The 22,531-nt window shown below is 29.3% G+C and overlaps 1 protein-coding gene across 1 annotated transcript; it reads left to right on the plus strand.

The window, feature by feature from the left end:
* Positions 1 to 5,040: 5,040 nt before the first annotated feature.
* Positions 5,041 to 16,691, plus strand: LOC111635298 (galactoside 2-alpha-L-fucosyltransferase 2-like). The gene is made up of 2 exons (XM_023380228.1): positions 5,041 to 5,399; positions 14,883 to 16,691. The coding sequence occupies exons 1-2, from the start codon at positions 5,228 to 5,230 to the stop codon at positions 15,806 to 15,808; spliced, it is 1,098 nt and encodes a 365-aa protein (XP_023235996.1). The 5' UTR covers positions 5,041 to 5,227; the 3' UTR covers positions 15,809 to 16,691.
* Positions 16,692 to 22,531: the final 5,840 nt, after the last annotated feature.

Here is a 22,531-nt window from a genome sequence, read left to right on the forward strand (position 1 = left end):
TTCTGAAATAATATTGTGTTGAGTAGCTACTGGATTAAACTGTATTAAAATACTGCTTAATTTTTGAAATGCGTTTTCAGGAATATTTAGTGACGGTCCCGTAAATTTTGGTCTAATGTGCTTTGAACTAGTAAGATGACAGTCGAACTCTCCTCGGTTGCTCTCTCTCCCACTTTCCCTGATCTAGATTGAAGACGTGTGAATTTGGTCCGGGAATGCGACAATTAAATCGTCTTACACTCGTTCTTGTTTACGAAATAAATCACCGATTTATTAGCTTTAGCTCGACAACCAGTTTCCTATTGGAGAGGGGGTGAGGTCCCGGCCTCACACTACAAAATAGATTATTTTTAATTAAATCGTTTGGAATACAGAGAAATTATTATTGAATAACATTTTTTACTTATCTAAAATAAAGGAAATAATATAAGTGGCCATTAAATTTGTTATGACTACAATCATTGCTTTGGTGGCTAGGTACAAAACTAATAACTTGCGTTTAGCATTAAGATTCATAGGAGTTGTGAATAGTTTCTAGCAATGTAAATAAATGATCAATTTTCTCTGTTAAGAAGGTAGTTTTGATTATTTTTCTCCTAGGATGATTTCTGTTTGTGCTAATGTAGTGTTTGACTCAGATCGGCCAAACTAATTTAACTTCGGATACGGGTAGGGCCGGGTAAAATGATATAGGCCTACACGTATTATACACCTTAATTTAAAAAAATATATATATGAATTTTTTTAAATTAAACTTAACCAAACGGTACACTATGTACATATTTAGATAAAACAGCCCAAATTGTATACGGCCCATGTGGAATTTTCCACATTTTCCACATGGCCAGTCTGCCCCTGCTGGCAACCCAAAGAAAAAGGAAGAAACTCAAGAAGATTTTTCCAAAAATCTTTTCCTAATTAAAATTCATTCTTTTATTCATATTGTGATGTCTTCAATTTCTATACTGCTTACGAATTAACTACTACTCATATTTTAAAATTTTATTGAATTTGCATTAAAATTTTTTTATCTGTTCAACTCGGCTCCCCCTAACATTAAATCTCGAGTGCGCCACTGATACTACATGTATTAGAATGATAAAGAAATATAGAAAATAAAAATGATTTTTAGAAATCTCACACTCGCTTTAGACGTTACTAAAGTTCTTCGTTGAATTTCTTGTCTGGGGGGGAAGTATAACTTTTAATCTGTCGATGAGATACCTCGTATTTTGCGCAAAAAATTCTTTAGCTCTCCTTACATCTATGTCCACATCGAGATAATAATGACGTTTTCTTACTTCATTATGAACCACAGCCCCATAATTTTGCAAACAGAGACACGATCACTTTGACGGACATGGCCCGATTTTTTCCCCACGACATATTATTTCGCATAACATTTAAATGAACCATTTTATCTCTTGAACATAGAGTCGGCTGCAGCTGTTAAAAGTGTGTTTACACCTGTGTTACCCGCAGCGTGTTTCATATTGTGTCATTCTTTGATAATTCGTCGAAAAAGCGACAAGTAGGGAACCGTTTTGGGTACATTCACGTGATGTCAGATGTCACGATGAAGGGTCTTTTACCCCGTCCAAACTGGTTTATCTAGTGGTAACTACACGACGTTTTACATCAAAAGTCACAAACTGATGGCCCGCGGACCGGATATGGGCGCCCGTTAAGGTTTCATATCCGGCCCGCAGCCTTAATGATTTCTTTTCTAAAAATATATGTTTCTAGCATCTCGCGGGTATTAAAACAGAAAAAATTCAAACGTCTAATTGTTTACATTAAGTTATAAAGGCCTAGCAACGAAAGGGCCTTTGTTAGAGGGGTTTTTTTAAATTTTAAATTACGGTATGTTTTGGTTTACTGAATAATATTGAACACGGCCCGCGTCTGATAAACATGTATTTGACTGGCCCTTTGCTGCGTTTGAGTTTGAGACCACCGTTTTACATAGATGTGGACATAGTTTGAGAGAAAGGGGCGAAAGAAAATGTTTCAATTTCTCTAAGGAAGGCAAGAAGTCAAAAATATTGAAAATTGTGCGAAATACTTAAATATTTCCATATCTGATCTGCTAGAATTTGTAAAAATGTGTTTTTTAAAATGAAGTAAATAAGAAAATCACAGACAATCGATTAAAATTTCTAAAAATTGAACATTGTATAACTTTAATAACAATAAAAGCAATTGTAAAAAATTATCAATTATTAAAATAATTAAAATTTCGTAATTTAATTAATGCTGTAGCCTCTAGATTTAAGGAGCAAACAAAATTTCTGTCCTAAAGAAAAAATGTAAAATCTTATTTTTTATTCGCGAATATGGTGCAATAAAAGGTTGGATCAATGAATATTAATGATGGAAAAACTCCACTTGTTATATGTATCAATACATTATAATAATATTTTAATAAATCGTGTGGGCCTATATTGAAAGTTCGTTATTAACATACAGCACGTTTTTAAAATACATTCGATTTAATGACCTTTATTAACTAAGCGGATGACTCCAAAATTCGTTCGTTAAAACGAGAATCTAATATATAAACTTTTCTTAAAATTTCCGAAATAGAATACTTAACATTGTTATTTTCTTCTATTGTCGGTTCTAAACAGAATAACAGTATTTTTTTAGCATTATTAATAAAGATAATTCTGAAATAATAATTTTAATATATCGTTATTATTTAAACGTATTATAGACTAGATATTATATTTATGATAAACAATTTATAGACCTCGTCACACACATATCTATGATTTCCCTTAGGAAAATTTGGATTCGATGCTTGTTTGAAATGAACCACGCCCTTTTTTCTTGACCTCCATCAACATTTTGACAAGTGAGTATAGAAGGGATTAACGAACGGAGATCAATGACATCATAATATTCCATCTAATATATTCGCAATTAAAAACAAAATGGCATTCTATGAAACGAGCTACGACAAACAAACGATTTAAAAATTTGATAATTATTGTTATTATATTATATTATTATACGATATTAGTGAAAAAGATAGAATAAAGAAAACTTACTGCAAAAATAAAACAAATATATAAACTATAAATCGATTTATAGTTTTTTCTTTATATCTTTGAAATATCTTAAATTATTTTTATTGATATTAGATGTGATACCCTCATAGTTTTTTGCTCAAATATTTTGTGTATAATATTTATGCATTAAACATATACAGGTAGCGTGTTTACGTTGAATAGATATGGGAACGAAGAAAGTAATAGGTAATTAGAACCTATATCCGAATTAGAAAATTCAAACCTACATCAATTCCTCCACTATTGTCATGGTCGGATCTACATAGGGACTAATACAGCTTAAACTCTGGGCCCCCAAGTATCAAGGGATCACAAAAATTGAATTATTATCATAAATTTTTAATACTTTTTCACTTATCGTATAGTAAAAAATAGTTAATATTAATAATATAATAATAATGATAATTTATAGTATTATTTGTATTAATTTAACAAAAAATGGGTTCCACATTGGACTTCAATAAGCCCTAAGCCCCGAAAAACCTAGATCTTCCCATGACTATTTTGGATATAGCCACTACCGCTGTGGATAAATAAACTGAGCTGATCTAAAACTCAGAATTTTGACGGCCATCCCAGCTCTCAGCTGGAATCCAGAATCGTAGATCGGATCTTTTATTTCAATTGCACCTTTTGCTTCTGCTACTACGCAGCTTAATGCGATAATCACAGCAATATAACTTTTCCGAACCGTTCCGTGTCATAATAAATGTGTACCGGTACACTACGTATATAAAAATATAATATAATATATAGGTTATATATAAACGTGCTTCAACCTTAGCCCAATCAGATAACATAGACTACCTCGAATTTCAAAAATCTCGGAATATACAGAATAATAGGAAAAATCGAAAGAGCCTTTTCCGTCCAGTCCACTTCGAATCATCGGGACTCTATTGCACTGTACACTATACATTTTAAAATAATACTTTCTATTACTTTTAGTAATTCTCTTCTAAAAAAGCTAACAACGTTGTTGCTAGGTTTTTCCAGCATTCTTTATTTGCTTTCATCTCTAATAGTTGCTAATATTACCTTTAAGTTTTCAGATTGGCATAAAATTACTAATACAAATGATTACTCGTAAAATGGAAGTCATTTAACTAATGTAAAAATATTACTCTCTCTCACCTCTTTAACATATAAAGATGTATCGAACTGAGCTTTGCCGAACTCTGGATATAAGTTTATAACTTTTCTTATAAGTTCATAACTCTTATAAACTATAAAAAGATTTACTAAACGAATTAATAATAACTTTTTGCTTTATTTCAATGTTTAAATGGTAACTCTATACAAACAAGCTTTTAAATTGAGTTTGATAATTTAACTAATTTTAACTTTTAATTTTATATAATGAGTAAAATTATTTATAAATTTTTCATTTGTTCAAATATTTTTATAGCCTAATTGAGTAATCGATTCCAATTTTAAAAATTTTATGTATTTAAAAATAAACCATAGCAAATTAAGAAAATAGTTCACATTTAAAAAGTTTTTAAGTCAATTGTTTTGTGTTTAACAATATTAATCAGAAATTTAATCAAGCATTACAGCTCATTGTTATTGATAGTTATTATTAAAACAGCAGGCAGCATTAACAATAATTTATAAATTTACAATAATTAAATCTTTTTAATTTTTAAAATTTGTTTAATATTAAACAATTCTTTCTGTGAATTAAAAGAAGAATATTAAAATTACTTAAAGTATATTTGTTTTAAAGTTATGAATCTGCACTATTATTAGCATTTATTACTTGTGAAGAGAAATGATGAGCTGGTTAGGTCAATGGCCTGTCATTGGATAATATTTTTGTGTTATTATTCGACCGTAGATCCTATACTACGCTTACTGTGTATGAAACTAGAATACAAGTGCATACAATCGAATAAAATATTAAATAAATTACGAGTTGGCAATATACCAAGAAAACATTTACAACACAACAATAGTTAGAAAACAACCGCTAGATGTCTCTAGTGGATGTTTCATCCATCCTTTGACATTGGTCGTAGTGAGTGTAGTTTAGAAATTTATCTCGTCTAGTAGAATGTTATGTTTCTTCTTCGCAAATTTGTTCATTTTCTTGCGTTATTTCCAAGTTCTAGTAAATTTTATCAAATGTTTTAAAGCGTGTTTTGACTACGATGCACGGTTCCTATCTATCACTACTCGCAAGAATTTTTAAAACGACAGAGAAGTTTTTTTTCCGTCGTTCACGTTTGTTAACTGCTGCGTTTATTACGGGTTTGTTGTTTCTAGGATGGTTATTTGTACATTCGACTAACAACTGGTATCAATGGTATCATATTAAACAAGGTAAGAATACTTTTATTTTAAAAAAAATAATAACTGCAAGGTCGATGTTTTGTAAGGGTTTAACTTTGGTTTTTTCTTGAGGAAGTTCCTTTATTACGTATTTAAAATACAGTCTTATTTCAAGTTGCAAAATAGGTCTCACGCTTGTTTAAACATTACTCGATTAAAACTGAATATTTCAATGGTTTGTTCTCGTGCGTAATCTTTCGCTACTTACACTTGATTTGTATTGTATCTGAAAACAAGTTTTACTCATTTCATCTTTCTTGGAAATTTATTCTGATAATAAACAGTATAAGATAATTGTAGGCATGACTTTCAGTTACTTAATATTGTATATCACGTGTGAAAGTTTTCGCAAGTAGCACAGCTTGTTACGTATTTGCACGTGACTTCATTAAAAATATAATTTTTGTCTACTAAAAATAACCAGACTAGAAATAAACATTTTTATTACTTTTAGTGAATTTCCTTTCCTTCCGTTTATTAAATTATTCTAAATGTAAATTTTAAAATATGAATGATTTTCATATTAATATTTTAAACTTTGAATCCTGAAATCAATTTAATTTTAATAAAACTAAGTGAAACATATCTTAATCATTTTCTTATAAACATGTAATTTAATCAAGTACTTTTTTTACAGTTTGAACTAAATATGCATAATTACTAAAATTAATTTAGAATTTTTTTAAGTAATATGCTCTACCGTTTTTAATTGTTGTTCAATTAAATATGAAAAAAACCGTTCGAAATTTTCACAGTAAGAGTTCTGTTTTAGATATGAATCTTTTTCGAGATAGTAAAGTTGATAGTTTTAAAATAATATATTGAAATCCGGTATAAATTGATGAAGCCTTTGGTAAAAGTTTTGTGATTTTATCACGAGAAGGATTAATAACAAAATATTGCTTTGATATATTGATTATAACTTTATTATATACTGTAAGTTTTAAAATATATTTTAGCACTTTTTAAAATAAACTTAGTTTTATCATGAACACTCTTTTTAAATTTGGATTTGTTACATATTAATTAATTATTACAATTTATAAATCATCTTTTTGTGTCAAAACCGTGTGATTTGCAACTTTGTTCCAAATTTATGTACTTAACTAAAATTAAATTAATCGCATTTAAAATTTCATAGAACATATACTTTTAAAATTTATTATTATTATTATTATATCATCATCAATCGATGCTTATTTAATTCAAAATTGTTCAGAGATGTCTTGTTGTTCGATCACATTTGATGACTTGATTTGATTATTGCGGATTATATTTTTCTTATTTTCACAGACATAATTCATTTTTACAGCTCAGTATATATTATAATTACGTCAAAACTTAAATACAGAGAAGCAGAAAATGTGAATTTTGAAGGAATTGTTGGAAAAAAGTTATTAAAATTTAATTTTAAATGAATATGATTAAGTTGGCTTGTAATACATTGATTTATAAATAAAAGCTAAATCCTTCTTATATTTTTAGCTTTTTTGTAGTTCATGCAATGACTGGTAAAAAAATTCTAATTACATTACTCATTTTTGCCACTATACAGTAGGTCTTATTGAACTTTAATGGACAAATTTTAGTCAGTAATAGAACTTATAATATTCGTATACTTAATGCTTCATGAAACAAATTCTTCCTTGACAAAAATATCATATTTAGATAAAAGAATTGGCTGTATAAGTTGGAACAATGGTACGTGAATCATTTCTTCAACAGAATAAAGTCGATCTGATATATTTACAATAAACTAATCTATTCAAGTTTCATATTTGCTTTTTCAATTTAACATGTTTATCTAATGTAGAATATGCTTTTAATTTAAATGAATTTATTTACTGAAATTAAAATTTTAATTTACATAGATCTTAAAAAAATAACAGACTGAGTCATTTGAGATGATAATTTATTACTCATAACTATTTTATGCTGAAATCTGTCTTTGATTTATTATAATAAAAGTTGTATACTATATTTATATTCTAAAAATAAATTAAAGCTAAATGTTAAATTATATTAATCGAAGTAGTAATTAAATTATTTAGTGATTTATAAAACTTCTGAAATATAAAAATCATTTTAAAATGATTAATGTTTGGATAATGTTTATGAATTGCTTTTAAGTTGGGAAAAAGAAAGAAAATTGAGATAATCTTGATTTAGTCTAGATAACGTAGATGCTACGTTAAGATAATATCCTGAACAATTTATTTAAAGTGTTCGTTCTGTACAGAACACGCATATATATGCGCATTCTGTATCCAAAAGAGCGCTAAGTATGACTTCAGGGCTTTTCAGTTTAATTTTTAGACTTTATTTCTGCTGCGTGTACAGTTTATTTAAAACAAACATTAAAAATGAAGAGTATGGAAAATTTCAATAATAGTAAATATTTTTATTAATGATAAAATCGAACATAATTAATATCGATAATTGAGAAACTAATAAATACATTTACGTTTAACACGCATACTGTACATTTTTGTGTGCATAATTGTAGGCTATTAGTCTCCAGCCATTAAACTAATGTATCAATAAATATATCAAAATATACATAAACATATTAAAGAAAACCGATACAATGTTTCAGATGCTTAATGTTATCGTATTAACTTTATAAATTTTGAAAACAATAGAAAAACGAAAATGCATAAGCATTCTTTCCAAAATTACAATATAAGATTAGACTTTAACTTAGTGATTTAATTAGTAGATTAATCATCTGATTCGCCAAAAATTAGACAAGAAAATCTATTTAGTATAGTGATCACTTATCATCATCGAACTTCATTCACAATCCGTATCTACAAGGAATTTTCCTAGTATCAACTAGTTTCAGCAAGAGTGAGTCAGAGGATTTCTTCGGAGACTTATTAAATAAGTCATTTAATCTAATAAGAACTTCCAAATTAATATTCAAGAAAACGTAATACGTAATTGTAGCCTTGCTGTTGTATGAAAAAAGATATCGACAATTTTGTATGTATTTGTGATTGAAATAGTTTCACTTGCTTGTACGTCAGGCTTTCAATCTTTCTGTTCGGACATTACTAATCGGTCAAACTTTATTACGATAAATATTAATCTAACTTAATGCTGATTATATATACAGCAATAATTAGCGTAGAAAATTATGTAGCTAAGACTATTGACTTCCGACTAACGTATTAAAAATGTATACGTGCATATTCTATAAGTCTACTTCTAAGAACTATCTATCATAAAGGAAAATTCGATTTCAGAGATTGAGTGAGTTATTATAAACATTAGTAAATCAGTTTTTCCATTGTTTGGGATTGATTGGGAACGTGATTACATGATTTTAAAATTTGACAGGATTTTACAAATTATCATAATTAACTTTGGTGGTAATTTCGTATAGAACTATGATAAATCAAAAGTGAAAAGTTGAAATTTATCGAAGTTGTTTTTAGTATACTGTTAGATATCTTTGGCATCTCATAGCATGACTTTTCATATTCTGAATATTGTTATCTTAAATACTTAGTCATTTCAGGGCAAATATTTGATTTATCGTGGAATTCATATTATTTGAATGGCACACAGTTAAGCATTTTAAAGTTTAACGTTTTTGATTTAAATAGAACAGAATGACTTAAATGTAATTTAGATAAAATGTAATCAAGCTTTGTTTAGATTTTATTAGCTTATTCAATTTTCGAGAGAGAAAATTAAGTATAATTATTTATATTATTAAACGTTTCTCTTTACTGTGCTTGCAGAATTAATAAGAATTTAAGTTTTAATAACTATATGTATTCCTCACTTGCTCCTTTTTTTCGTTTGTTAAAAGAAATTATACTATGTTTATTAGTAAATAAAGTTTATTTTCGAATTAAATAATTGATGCATAATAATTAACCTTTGTAACCAATTTAGTCATAGCCTGTATTTCATTCTATTTATATAAAATATCTTCCTTAGATATGATTTGTAATAATGGATGGATAAATAGCGAATTAAGAAATAAAAATAGAAAGTTCATTTACACAACAGAAAAATATAAAGGCAAAGGCAACAAAAATCACCTTCTATAAAATGTTTTTTTTTTAAATTAAAACAACTATATTACTTAAAACGAAAAATATAATCAAAGCAATAAAAATATACAGATTATTTTAAAATGTATCTTACAGGAAATACAATAAATGTTTTTAAAATCTGAAAGGGAAGGAAAAATGTGGCAAGGGTTCTAAAACACTGTTAACAGGCATGTGACGTTGATGGAAAGAATGCTTTCTGTATCAGAATGTAGCTGTATAAACTGCATCAACTATATTAATCTAACACTTCCAGAAAAGCAAAACATGTAATTAATATAAATAAATTCATTAAAATATCTGAAGTATAAAATTGTCAAAATATGAAATGAAGAGAGGCTATGAAAACACTTTTGGAATGTAACTCTGCAATCAGTAAATCATAAGAATCACTAATTAAATCCTTAGCATTTTAGAAAGTTTCTAAGGAGTATGCTGTAATAGAAGGAAATCATCTGTTGCTTAAGATTTTAAGTGAAAACTATGAATTAATAAGTGTAAACAAATGAGTTTTTCTCACTTGTATCGAAGAATAAGCATTTTTAAAATTAATTTTATTAATTGTTATAATATACTCACTACACACACACACACACACACACACACACACGCGCGCGCACACAATATAATTATATAGGCTATATATATATATATCAGTGCTTTAATTTCGTGTATGTATGAAATATAAGTGTATAAAGTAGGCCTACTGCATTTCACGTAGATCAGTGTCTTCACTTTTAACCTTGCGGAATCCTCATGCTTGATTAAAAAGAAATCAGTTTAAATATTTTTATTTAACTTTGTTGTTTATTTCACATTAATCTAAGTTTGTTAACTGTTGGACTAATTGTGCCAAATGAATATCTGGGACATGAATCTGTTACAGGAGCGTTTTTATAGGTTCGATAGCAGAGAGAAATTAGTGAAGAGTTTCGTACTGTTATGATTTTAACTTGTTTTTGAATGGATAAGAAAAATCTAAATGACTTATTAGAAGGGAAATGATCTCGGGAAACAAATTCTTTATTACATTTCGGATCATCCGTATTTTTAAATATAGGAAGTGCGTGATTTTTGTTTTTTAAATCGTGCATTATGTATTATTAAATTATCAAATGTAACAAAATATTTTTTAGAAAATTTATTTGCACATAGATCCTTATAGAGAATGACTTCATTAGCGAATGAAGTCATAGTCTATATAGTGATTAAGCATATTTTGCTATCAGAGGACGAAAAAAAAGAAGAGAATTAATTCTCTTATCAAAGAAAACCATTTAATTCTTTATAAAGGAGTTATATAAAATATTAAATTTAATAATAAATTTTAAATAACTATAAAATATTAAATTTAACTTACAATAAGAGCTCATATTAATCAAATCTCTATACACAACGGGCATCTAAAAGGGGTGCATCTTAAGTGTTAATACTGGTTTTCCACGATTGAGAGATCAGTTTGTGTATTCTATTAAATAGTATTCAGATAAATTATTTTGTAATTTATATACAATATATATAAACTTAGCAACTTTAAATAAAACTTAAAATTTTTCGACATTCTACTCCAACAATTGAACATTTAATACTTATTTCGAATATATTTTTTTAAATAAAACAAAAACAATTAGTTCCGATTTAATTACTAGATAGATTTCAATTGAAGTTTGGCATTTGAAACTCATTATGTCATCAGAATGATTAGTTTTCGTTTCATAATCTGAATTTTTAGCCATATTTCGGTCTTTTCCCTATATTCGAAAAAAATTACTGTATTTAATAATGCATCGATAAAATAAATCGATTCATCGAACAAATTGCACGAAATGATTTTAAAAAATTCATCTTTTAATATTTTTTAATGAACTCATCTTTAAATTTCATACGATACTTGGTGATTACAAAAACAGTTATAAAACTTAATAAAATCATCAAATAGAATGATAGTTTACATCGATCAATAAAACTTTTCCAATACTAACAGCGTTTTCGTTTTTGACATAAAAAAAACAAGAAATTTAATATATTTTTACGATTCGTATTTCTGGGAAAGGTCTGTTCGAATGAAACCTCTATCGTATTTCACCAATATTAAAATGGTTGACTTTGGCTAATATTTTTCACACTACGCCCTTGGAAATTAAAAATAACGACGAGTTTAACACGATCGAATATGTAGCCTAAACAGCGATGCCATTAAAAATTTACTATTAGTTATTAACTTGTAATGTATAAATTACCATAAGGCACGAAAAGAGAAATTCTGTATTTAAATTTAACCTTTGATAATGTATCACGTAGCATGCTACTTTTTCATCAACGTTTGTTTTCTCGCGTTGAATTTTTAGCAAATACAGTTGTGTTTATTGTGATTCTTCATACGTCATTATCTACGTTATAAAGTTCATCAGCATTATTTATGAATTGTGCATGTCTAGATTAAATATTTCATATCGCGCTGAATATGCATGATGTTTAAATAAATACGTACAAAATTTATAAAATATTTAACAAAACGCTCCAGATATAATCGATGAAAAATTTTATGACGTCGGCTTACAACACGTCCGACAAGACGACGACAAATTATCCAGGAGACGCCACTAAGTCGATGTGTTGTATCCTGAGCGAATCTATCTACGCTGCTTTTACTTTCAGACTAGATAGATCGTGATCCCATCGTTTCGGGCACGTGATAGAGCACTAGCAAAACTTGTTTTTAACCACTCCAGCATCTCGAAGGTGGTCGCCGAAAGAAAATTATTATAGCAGATATTAATTTTTAAGCTAACAATTATTATTACGGTTTAAGAGAATTGTAATGATTTTAATTATAAATCTATAGGTGTATGATAGGTGTCAACTCTGTTGTCAAATCCTTGTCCTTTTTAATTTCCGAAAAGTAAATTTATCAATAAATCAGTTAGCAATAATAAAATACATCTACTGTATTGATTTATATTGTCTGATTATGAATTTAAAAAAAAATAATGAAAATTGTCGCTGTTTTGTGCGAAGAATTCATTTTGCCTAGTCCTTTAGACCAGAAACATTGATTTCACAACACACAAATTCTGAAAATATATTACGAGAATAAAAAATTTGAGGAAATGGAATATTTTATCAATACGTGGTTGATATACGCCATAATGTAAAAACAACTCATGTACGAATTGAGCATGTTCAGAATGAATTTTAAAATTTATTTCATTGTTGCTTTGTGACACACTTTGCATTTTGTATAATTTAAAATAAATTTTCGTAAGTAGTGTTAACTTTTAACTTAATATATAAATTATTTTTATTATTTCTTAATTTACGCATTAATATTTTAATTACTCATTTTCGAAGATTTTTTTTAGTGCTTAAGATGTAATTTTCTGATATAACGTATTCTACAATTAAACTTTGTGTCGTACTGTGCATCGTAAACTATTTTATTCTCTTAAGATTTAGAATTTTATGGTAACATGCTTTGTCAGACCTTTCAACTGTTCCGTGATTTGCGGTATTTTAACGCATTTTACTTTGTTGTTCCATCGTCATTTTAATCACGTTGATAGTCCCGCAAAATAAGATTTTTGTTTCTTTCTGTGTGTGTATATATGTATTGCAGTTCAGTTCGAATTTCTGAAAAGACTTATACTAGTGCGTTCAGAGTTTTTATCCTTGTTTTAGGTGACCTATTCCTTTCTTTCCTCCTCGGCTAGACTTAGCAAGCTCTTAAAACTAGGCCTAGAGATAAGTTTTGGGACGTTGTCTAACAAATTAGACATGTAAATGGAAAAAGTTCCTCCTTTCTAGGCTTAGCTTATTTTATTTTCTAGGTGGCTAGTTATTAGCCATCGTCTTGGTCTTTCTCTCGACCTAGTATAGCAGCCTAGTTTAGCGACCTAGTTTAGCTGATACATAAAACTTGGATACTGACGTGTGTATCTTCCATAGCAGCTATTGTCTTGTCCTCTTCATGTAGTGTTGCATGAACTAAGTGTTTATAGTCCTGTCGGTAGCTTTCATCTGGGATGTCTACTATCTGTATTGTGTCTGCGCCCTCGTATACTTTTGGGTTTTGATGGCTGGATTTTATCCTGCCCCTTCCAATTCCCCAGTATATTAGGCTTCCTGGTGCCAATAAAGCCTTGTGGCCAGAGAACACTTCTTGCAGACTTTTTCGATTAAGTTAGCTGGATATTTGGACTTCTACTCTATGCGTTGAATTACCAAACTTCATTCATTAGAGGACACTACCTTCTACATAATTGGTGTTAATCTTCAGGATACTTCCCTCTAAAGTCTAAACCATTGGAACTGACACCACGCTTAGGACCACTTTGTCTTCTTGTAGTGTGAATATTTTGTTTGTAGGATATTTTGTCATCTAGTTAATCTGCTCAACGTCTAATAGATTAACATTTTTTCTACTAAGTTGCGATGTATACTAATGGCCGCATAGGCAAGAGAACAATCCTCTGCGGCCACCAGGTTTTGGGCTGAAATTTGAAAAAATTGTAGACCTATAAATATCAGCTGTCCTCCGTCGGACTCTTTCCTTAATTTCGAGAACGGAGTTGGATAGATGAACGTAGAAGCCAGATACGGAAAAATTAAGAACAAAGTCCAGATTAACTATATAAGAACTTCCGATGCAAACCGAAAGTCAATTATTTTAATTCAAAACTTCCCCTGAAAGGAGTTAGCTAGATGACCGGCACTACTCGATTGCTAAAGGAAAAGTATGATGTACAGGGGCAAGACGCTACTAATTTTAGGTGGAGAGCATATATATTGAATTTAATTAATTAAAAATATGATTAAATTAGCTTGGCAATGTCACGATGTCACATTGATTTATTTTTAGATTTATTTTTCCTCTGCTTTGGAGAAGAAACATTTCCTCTGGTGTAGAGTTCTGCTTGGCAATTGACCACTCTTTACAAACCATACTATTCCTTGTCGGCAATATCTTTTTACACTTCATTATGTGCTGTGATTATGAAAGGAGTCTAAATTAAAATGTTTTATGATCGTTACAGAATATATTATAGTGCACAGTAAATATTATAACATGTTTATTATCAGTTACAGTATAATATATATATATATATTATTGATTTTAAATATTTAAAATTGTTTGTTCCCTTCTCGAAATAGTTTGTCCTTCATTTCAAGCGTCCTTATCCCTCACTATTAAGTTTGGTTGACAGATATGTGGCTTTCTCTTGCAACGATCTTTTTTTTTTCTTCTTGGATTTCTTTCTGCTTCAACATTTTCATTAAACGAGACATATATAACTTAATATCCATTGAGTAATAGGTAAAAATTTAAACTAAAATTTATAACTTTTGTATAAATTTTAATATAAGAATGTTTTAAATCATATAGTAATAATTTGAATATCTTTTGTAGATGCCTTTCAAGATCCTTCCTTCTTGACCATATACTGTAATCCTGGCAGATTAGGTAATCAAATGTCAACGTACGCAGCTTTACTGGGATTATCTAAACTAAATAATCGTACACCATATGCGCAACATTGTAACATGATTCACCTCCGACCTTATTTTTATGTAAGTGCTGCAGAAATTCAAGAAATTCCAAAAAATAAGAGGCGAGATTATCCACTAGCTCCGTATTTTCGTCCTGAAGATAGTCACATCCCAACGGATAAAAGTGTACTCAGTGGATATGGATTTCCCAATTCATATACGTTTTTTGATCATATAAGAAATATAATTCGCAGAGAATTTCAATTTAAGGAATTTTTAGTGTCTTATGTTCAAACATTTCTTTTAACTTTGAGAGAGCAGAAACCGAAAGCATTATTTGTTGGTGTTCATGTGAGGAGGACGGATTATTGCAAGTGGTTAAAAAAATACAGCGGACGAAAAGTAAATTTACTCTATTTTAACGAAGCTTTCAAGTATTTTCGTAATAAATATAGTAATGTGATCTTTATAGTAGTTAGCGATGATCGAAGATGGTGTCGTAAATATCTAACTAAGTGGTCTGATGTAGTGGTCGCACCAACTCCTCCCGAAGCAGCTTATGATTTGGCTCTTCTATCTCAGTGCAATCATACAATTATAACTTATGGCACATTTGGCTTTTGGGGAGCTTATTTGGCGGGTGGCGATACTGTTTATTTCGCAGAATATTTAATGCCAAATTCAACGTTCTTAACGGATCACTTGCCTTATAATAAAACTTATCTGCCTGAATGGATCGGTATTACTGCTAAGAATAACAAAGTTTCAAATAGGTTTGAAGAAAAGGATAAACTGTGTGATTTGCCTTGGTATCAAATATTTTGGGATTGGTTATGGTATAGTTGAAATCAAAGTATTAAATTGAGACGTTAGAAGATGGAATTTAAATACTTCAAAGAGTGTTAATTAAAACAAGTGATAAATTAATTGCAAAATATATTTTTTAATACGTAAAGATATTTTATTAACTTTTTGCATTCATGTGAGAATGAAATCGAGGAATATGCCGATAATAAACTGCGCGCTAATAATTTATCAAATGCCCGACTTGGGAAAAACATTTTTTCATAGTTAAATCCAAAATTAATTAAGCATTTTAAATTTAAATACACTTAAAGTTGTAATGCTTTCATTTAAAATATGCTTCAACTAAATGATTGCATCTCGTATTCGTAGTTTATTTCCTTATCCTATTCAAATAAACAACCTTGCTTTTTATAATGATGTATCCGTCCATTACTTTAAGATCACCTTTAAAATTTGGTAGCAAACGATAATATGAAACGTTTAACAAGCAACCATCATTTATAACTAAAAAAAATTTATTTTCAATGCGCAGAAATACTAATTTTCATGCGAAAAAATCGAATTAATAAAATTATAAAATTTTCGATATATACAGTAATTTATATAATAATCTTATATTTGAATAGTTAAAAAATATTTTTAATTGTTAGAATGAAAATGAACTCAAATATTTATGGATAAAAAATCATGAATTTATTGAAGTTTGAATTTAAATATTTTATGAAAAATTAAATTTATTGTAAATGTTATGAGATTGAAATATTTATTAGATTAAGAGACTAAATATATGTGCAATATTTGTTAGAAGTATTGCAGAAGCCAGTGTAAGTTGTATTTTCCAAGATATATTCTATACAGTTTTCGCATTAAGCTATTGTATGTGCAATGTTTTTAATAAATATTTTACTGTGTTGTTCTATAATTTAATGTATTTAAACGAATGCAGCTATTTAATATTTATTACATTTTCTAAAATAATCATAATTATATTAATTTAAAGCACTAATTATATGTAAAAAGCGTACAATTTAACAGACTAAGTATTAGGTGTTCAATTTATCTAAATCAAGCTAGGATATAAATCAAGCTGTTTATTATAAAAATAACAATCATTGAATTCATTGAATTTTTGACAAATCAAATTACGAAAACTTACAGTAGACTATTTCATCGATTATAACATTTTATTGGTGATAATTGCGTGACTGGAATATTTTATGCTATTTTACAAAATTGTTCTATTTATCAAAATATTTTTTACGTGACCTATCCAATAACAATATTTATTTTTGCACACACTACTAAAAGCATATTTTAATAGCATTTGATAAATTATCGATAAATTATCTGTCAGAAATTCAAGCATTGTGAATTTGATCAACAGAGTTAGTGTTTTCTACATTTAAAAAAACAAAAGTGAAAAACAACATAATAAAATCTACAAATAATTTTAAATCTAACTTAGGAAAGGCTTAAATATAATCTAAATATCTATATCTCGGTGAAAGTTAATAGAAAATCGCCTTTTTTCTGACCGTTTTTGCATAAATTGATTTATAAAACTTGTATGATGCAATGCTGTATAGATAATTCTTTTGAAAGAGACAAAGATAAAATACTATTGAAAATGCAATAGAATAATGAAGATTTATTTGTTAAAATTCTTTTCTAATAAAATTAAACCCGAAAGAGTAGCCTATATATAAGCGAAAACTCAATAAAATGTAAGGTATCAAATAAAAATGACAATAACTAATGTTTACTTATCTAATTTAGTTTAAAAATTTTCAGTGTTTTAATTATTTCGATGATACAAAATTGATTATATAAAATATTTGTTAGGTGTAAGAATCAAATTGGCCTCTGATATGTATATGTTACCGCTAAAGCTCGGAAACTCGTTAATCTGCAGATTAACTAGCGTGATCCGTTAAAGTTGCTAAAATTGTTCTATTTCTCAAATTACCTAGGTAAAGTTCAGATTATCTAGGTAATCTGCAAATTACCTACTAGGCACTCGGTAAAGTGAAAATCGAAAAGATGGTAAAGTGAAAAGATCTTTGCTGAAACAACAGCAACGTTTCTGTACGCTTAAATTAACATAATGTTCTTTATTTAATTTTCGATATCTAAAGAATCAAGTTAATACAATCAAACAATCGACAAATTAGTTGATAGAATCAATCATCAACCAATTAAAAAACATACAAAAAATCAAACGAATTAAAATATTAATACAATTAGGGAAATTATTATATAGATAACCACCTATGGAATTTCGGGACTTTGAGTATCTATCTGAACTGAGGAGACCGAGACGACTTCAACGATACCCTNAATAATTGCACAATATTTTATTATAATCGCATTATGTATCTTATTACAAACTTCTATACTACACGTGAAAAAAAAAGACAAGATTGCTATTGTATATTCGAATACTGTATTAGTGGCGGAGTGGAAGCGCTGTATTGTCAGCTTCCAAACAGCCAGATTCGCGCATGCGCTTTACAGAGCACCAACCTCACCCGGTTTAGCTGGTGGAAGCCTAGGACCTTGGGTGAATGCTACACATATAACGCTTCCAATTCTATCCAGGACCGAATCACGAGTAGATTTATAACTTATCAGTAAATTCTTATCGGTTAGGTTATGTTTTTATGATAATTCTGCATAGTTGACAGGAGTTTTAAAAAACCCATTAAAATATTTGATATTTTTATTCCGCTCTCTGATTTTATATCACTCACGGATTTCAATGTTAAACCAGTGATATTACGATTTCGTATATCCCATCTCTAAGGGGATGTAGAAATAAACGTGTACAACTCTTGTACAATGTTAAAAAATTAACTGTTACTTTGGCAGAGTCATTTACAACTAAATTTAATGAATGAGAGAGATGCACCAGGTACAGAAAAAAGCTTAGAATTCGTTTTCCTTAAATTTACGATTTATGTATCCGTTTGTCATAAAAATCTGTCTTTCCACTTTTTTCCCCTTTTTTCCTACAAATATTCGAGTACAAAGTAACCGGTTTCGACTTATTTCTATTTAAGAAGTAGTTAAATAATTAAAGCGATTAGGGAATTGGGGACGTAAACAAAACCCTGATTAAAGAGCCGGAATATTACTTAAACAAAAGCTTAACCGAACCAATCTATAGCCGAGTACAGTGGGACTGATTTCTTCGTATTATTAATGTAATAAAGACAGAAATTTTCCAGTTCAACGAGAGTGACCGAAAAGTTGTAAATTTTGGAAATTTCCGTGGACAACACCTGGTCCTACAACGAATTAGTTAGAAAACAAACGACGGACAATCTATTAAGTTTAACATATTTAGAATTACAGCTATGGTGAGAAACGTTTAAAATTTACAAGAACCCTGTCGCGTCTTTTAAGGTATATTAGTGATGCGACAAAAGAGGCATTTGAAATTGACCGGTATCGGCATCCTCGGGATTTGGCAGTCCGCGTGCATGTACACACCGCATACCTAGCGGGACCGTCTCCGATTCCACTCGTAGGGAGCTATTTGACTAAGTGGTTTAGATTTAAAGAGTAAAGAATATTTTGTGTTATTTTCATGTACGTTTCATTACAAAGCTATATTTAATTATAATTTTCTTTAAAAGTATATTCATACAATTGAAGAATATTTTGTGCCAGGTATGGATAGCCACTACACATTTTATTTCACCGAGTAAGTTTTCATAATTTTATTTTTAATTTTAGCCCTTATATCGTGGCTAGCAATTCGGAATGTAATTGCGATATTGAAAATTTATTTTAAAATAGTTTTGGCTCAAGATCATATAATGAAAAAGAAAACATTATTAAAAGAGGAAGACCAATGCCTAAGTTAAATATAAACACTTCAATAAAAAATTTGTTCGACATCTTCACGATAAAATGGCTCTGTAGATGCATAAAAATGCAAAAATTCTTTTGTTGGCTCGCCCTACTATTTTCAAATGAAATTAGTGTGGAATAAGAATGGCTTTGACGATTTAGCTGGCAAAAGACACCAAAAATCGTCGATTCTTTCGCATTTGAAGCAATTTGGAAATCAAAACGGAATAGAATTTAACATTAGTAAATAATATAAAATAAATATTGAAAATTATAACGAGGTAATTACGGCTAATAGATATATTTTATCCAAATTAATAGATGTTATATGTTTTTATCAAAGCAAGAATTGGCATTTAGAGGGCATATGGAATATATTGGATCTAATAACAAAGGTTATTAGATTCAATAGATATTAAGTACGTCAGATAAATAATATAATTAAAAATACATTTAGAGCAGCGTTTCTCAAAGTGAATGATAACGCCCCTTGTGGGCGCTGGAGGCTTTCAGGGGGCAGTAGAAGGCTCAGTGATTAAATGAGTTTTATTTTCTCTTATTGAAACATTCTTTAATCTCAGAAATAGGATATGGGTATGGGACCCCAAACTATCAACGGCCTATGAATTTAGTTTAGATCAGCGATCATCATCTGGATAATAACACTGTATAGCGTATACGGACGGAATTATGTCTTATTCGTAATTTTTCGAATGAACAAATTTTATTTTCTTGCATCTGACAGTACTGCCTTGCGATTATTGCAAACATTTGCACTGATTCGGGCATTCGGGTAATGAATGACCTTGACTATTCACAAAAACGTCGTATGGGCAATTTAAATACATTGTGTGATTTGTTTTATTTTATAATAGTTTTAATTTATATAAATTTCAATCTAATTTTTTTTTTGTATCTGTCCTATAAGACGACCCCGGATTTTGGGGGGAGTCTTTTTTGATGATTCAACTATCGTCTTATCTGTGCAGATATACGGTACTTGTCCTGACTGAGTGATTGATTCATCATTGCCCAGAGCAAACCGTTGAACCTAAAGAGGTAAAATTTGGTACACAGTTAGGGTACTCCATGACAACGTACACTAAGAAGGGATTTTTAGAAATTTCCCCCGGGGGAGAGAGAGAGCATTAACCCTTTCCCGATCCAGATAGGCAAAGGGTTCTATACCGTTCAATGTATTCCAATCAAAGTCGGTGTGAATATTCTTTAACATCTTAGAAAAAAAATGTGAGGTTCGCATCTCGAGCACACCTACAGCCCACTCCTCTTAACTTACAATGCATTATACATTTCTTAGGTAAACGTTCTATAGCGTTCAAATATATTCGCATCAAATTTGGCTTCGAAACCCTAGAACAATACTCTGGGTCTCAGCCCCGAACACTCATAAAGTACTCCCTGTAACTTTAGCCCGAGCATTGTTTTTATATTTTGCAGTTACATTATTGTAAATATTCAGGTCCATAAATGTACTGTACATTTTAATTACTAAGAGTATTTTTATCATCCTCTCCTAACCGAACCTCAGAAATCCCTATCTCTTCGAAAACCCGAAAAACACCGGGCATACGCAGCTAGTTTTAATATATAGGCTACTGTAGTTCTGTATTTTAGAATCTATTTGAATTGCAATTTAAAAAAATTGTAAACCTATAAATTCCTACTGTCGTCTGTCTGTCTGTTGTTTATCTGTCTTTCGTTAATCTCAAGAATGAAGTTAAATAGATAAAATCCGAGGCCATATATGGAAAGCTTAAGGACAGGAGGCCCCGATTAACTGTATACGAACTTCGGATGCAAACCGGAAGTCACGTTATTTCAATTCAAATATTTTCCTCTGAAAGGAGTTAGAGGACGGCATGCTGTTGCTAACAGGAAGATGTATAGTACTGTACAATGAAAAGATTACTAATTTGAGATGGAGAGCATGTATTTTAAATTTAATAAATTTAAAAAGTATGATTAAAAATTGCAGCTCAGCGTTGTGTTTTTAACAGCCATCTTCAGATCATAGAATACTTCGCCCGTAGAAAACACCTAAACAGTAGCCAGTTTTTCATAAAAAGTCCACCTGGAGTGGCTTCTCCTTGCAGATCACCCATGTGTTTCGTTGCTTTATCCAACCAATGCAATCGATTAATCATCTTCGATATAAAAAATTTTAAAATTAATACTACTGTGTTTTAAAATAAATTACGCATCAATACTTTATTCTAAGTTACTTCATAAAAATTTAGGTCTTCAGTCATTATTAATATATGAAATTTCGATGTAATTAAAGTAACCTATTCAACTCTGTCAACAGAGATGTTTAGCAGTCCAAATGCAACTAAATTTCGTATGGTAACATTTCAAGACACGCCGAAGACATTTCCGGATAAAAATATACCAAAACTCATCATTATGACATTTTTAGATCATTGGATCTGTTTGAGTTTTGGTTGCGAACACATTTAAAAAGTATTGAGGACATATTGCAAATTTCCAGCCTTGAAAGACAGTATCATATGCAGTATCATATTGGAATTAAAAAATTAATTAAACTTCGTTGCATCTTTGAAAGTGTCTCATGACTTAAATTTCAAGTGCAATATATTAATTTATTGGTTTTCCAATAATTCATTTAAAAATGTGGCGATAAATTTCCTTGCAATATATGAATTATTTTTATCTATAATAAACAAGATTCATTAAAATTATCCATTTATAAAATAACAGTAATATTTAATAGTAAATGTTTTAAAAACGATAGTAATACATTCACAATAATTTACTTAGTATTTTTAGTCATTATTATATAATGTAAACATGGCATAAGTCGATATTATTTCCACACAGAATTATTTAATTCTCTATCATATTAGATGTAAACTTCTTGCAATCGAT

This window comes from Centruroides sculpturatus, unplaced genomic scaffold, assembly GCF_000671375.1.
Source record: "Centruroides sculpturatus isolate CEXI.00-Female unplaced genomic scaffold, Cexi_2.0 scaffold928, whole genome shotgun sequence".
Taxonomy (NCBI): Eukaryota; Metazoa; Arthropoda; class Arachnida; order Scorpiones; family Buthidae; genus Centruroides; species Centruroides sculpturatus.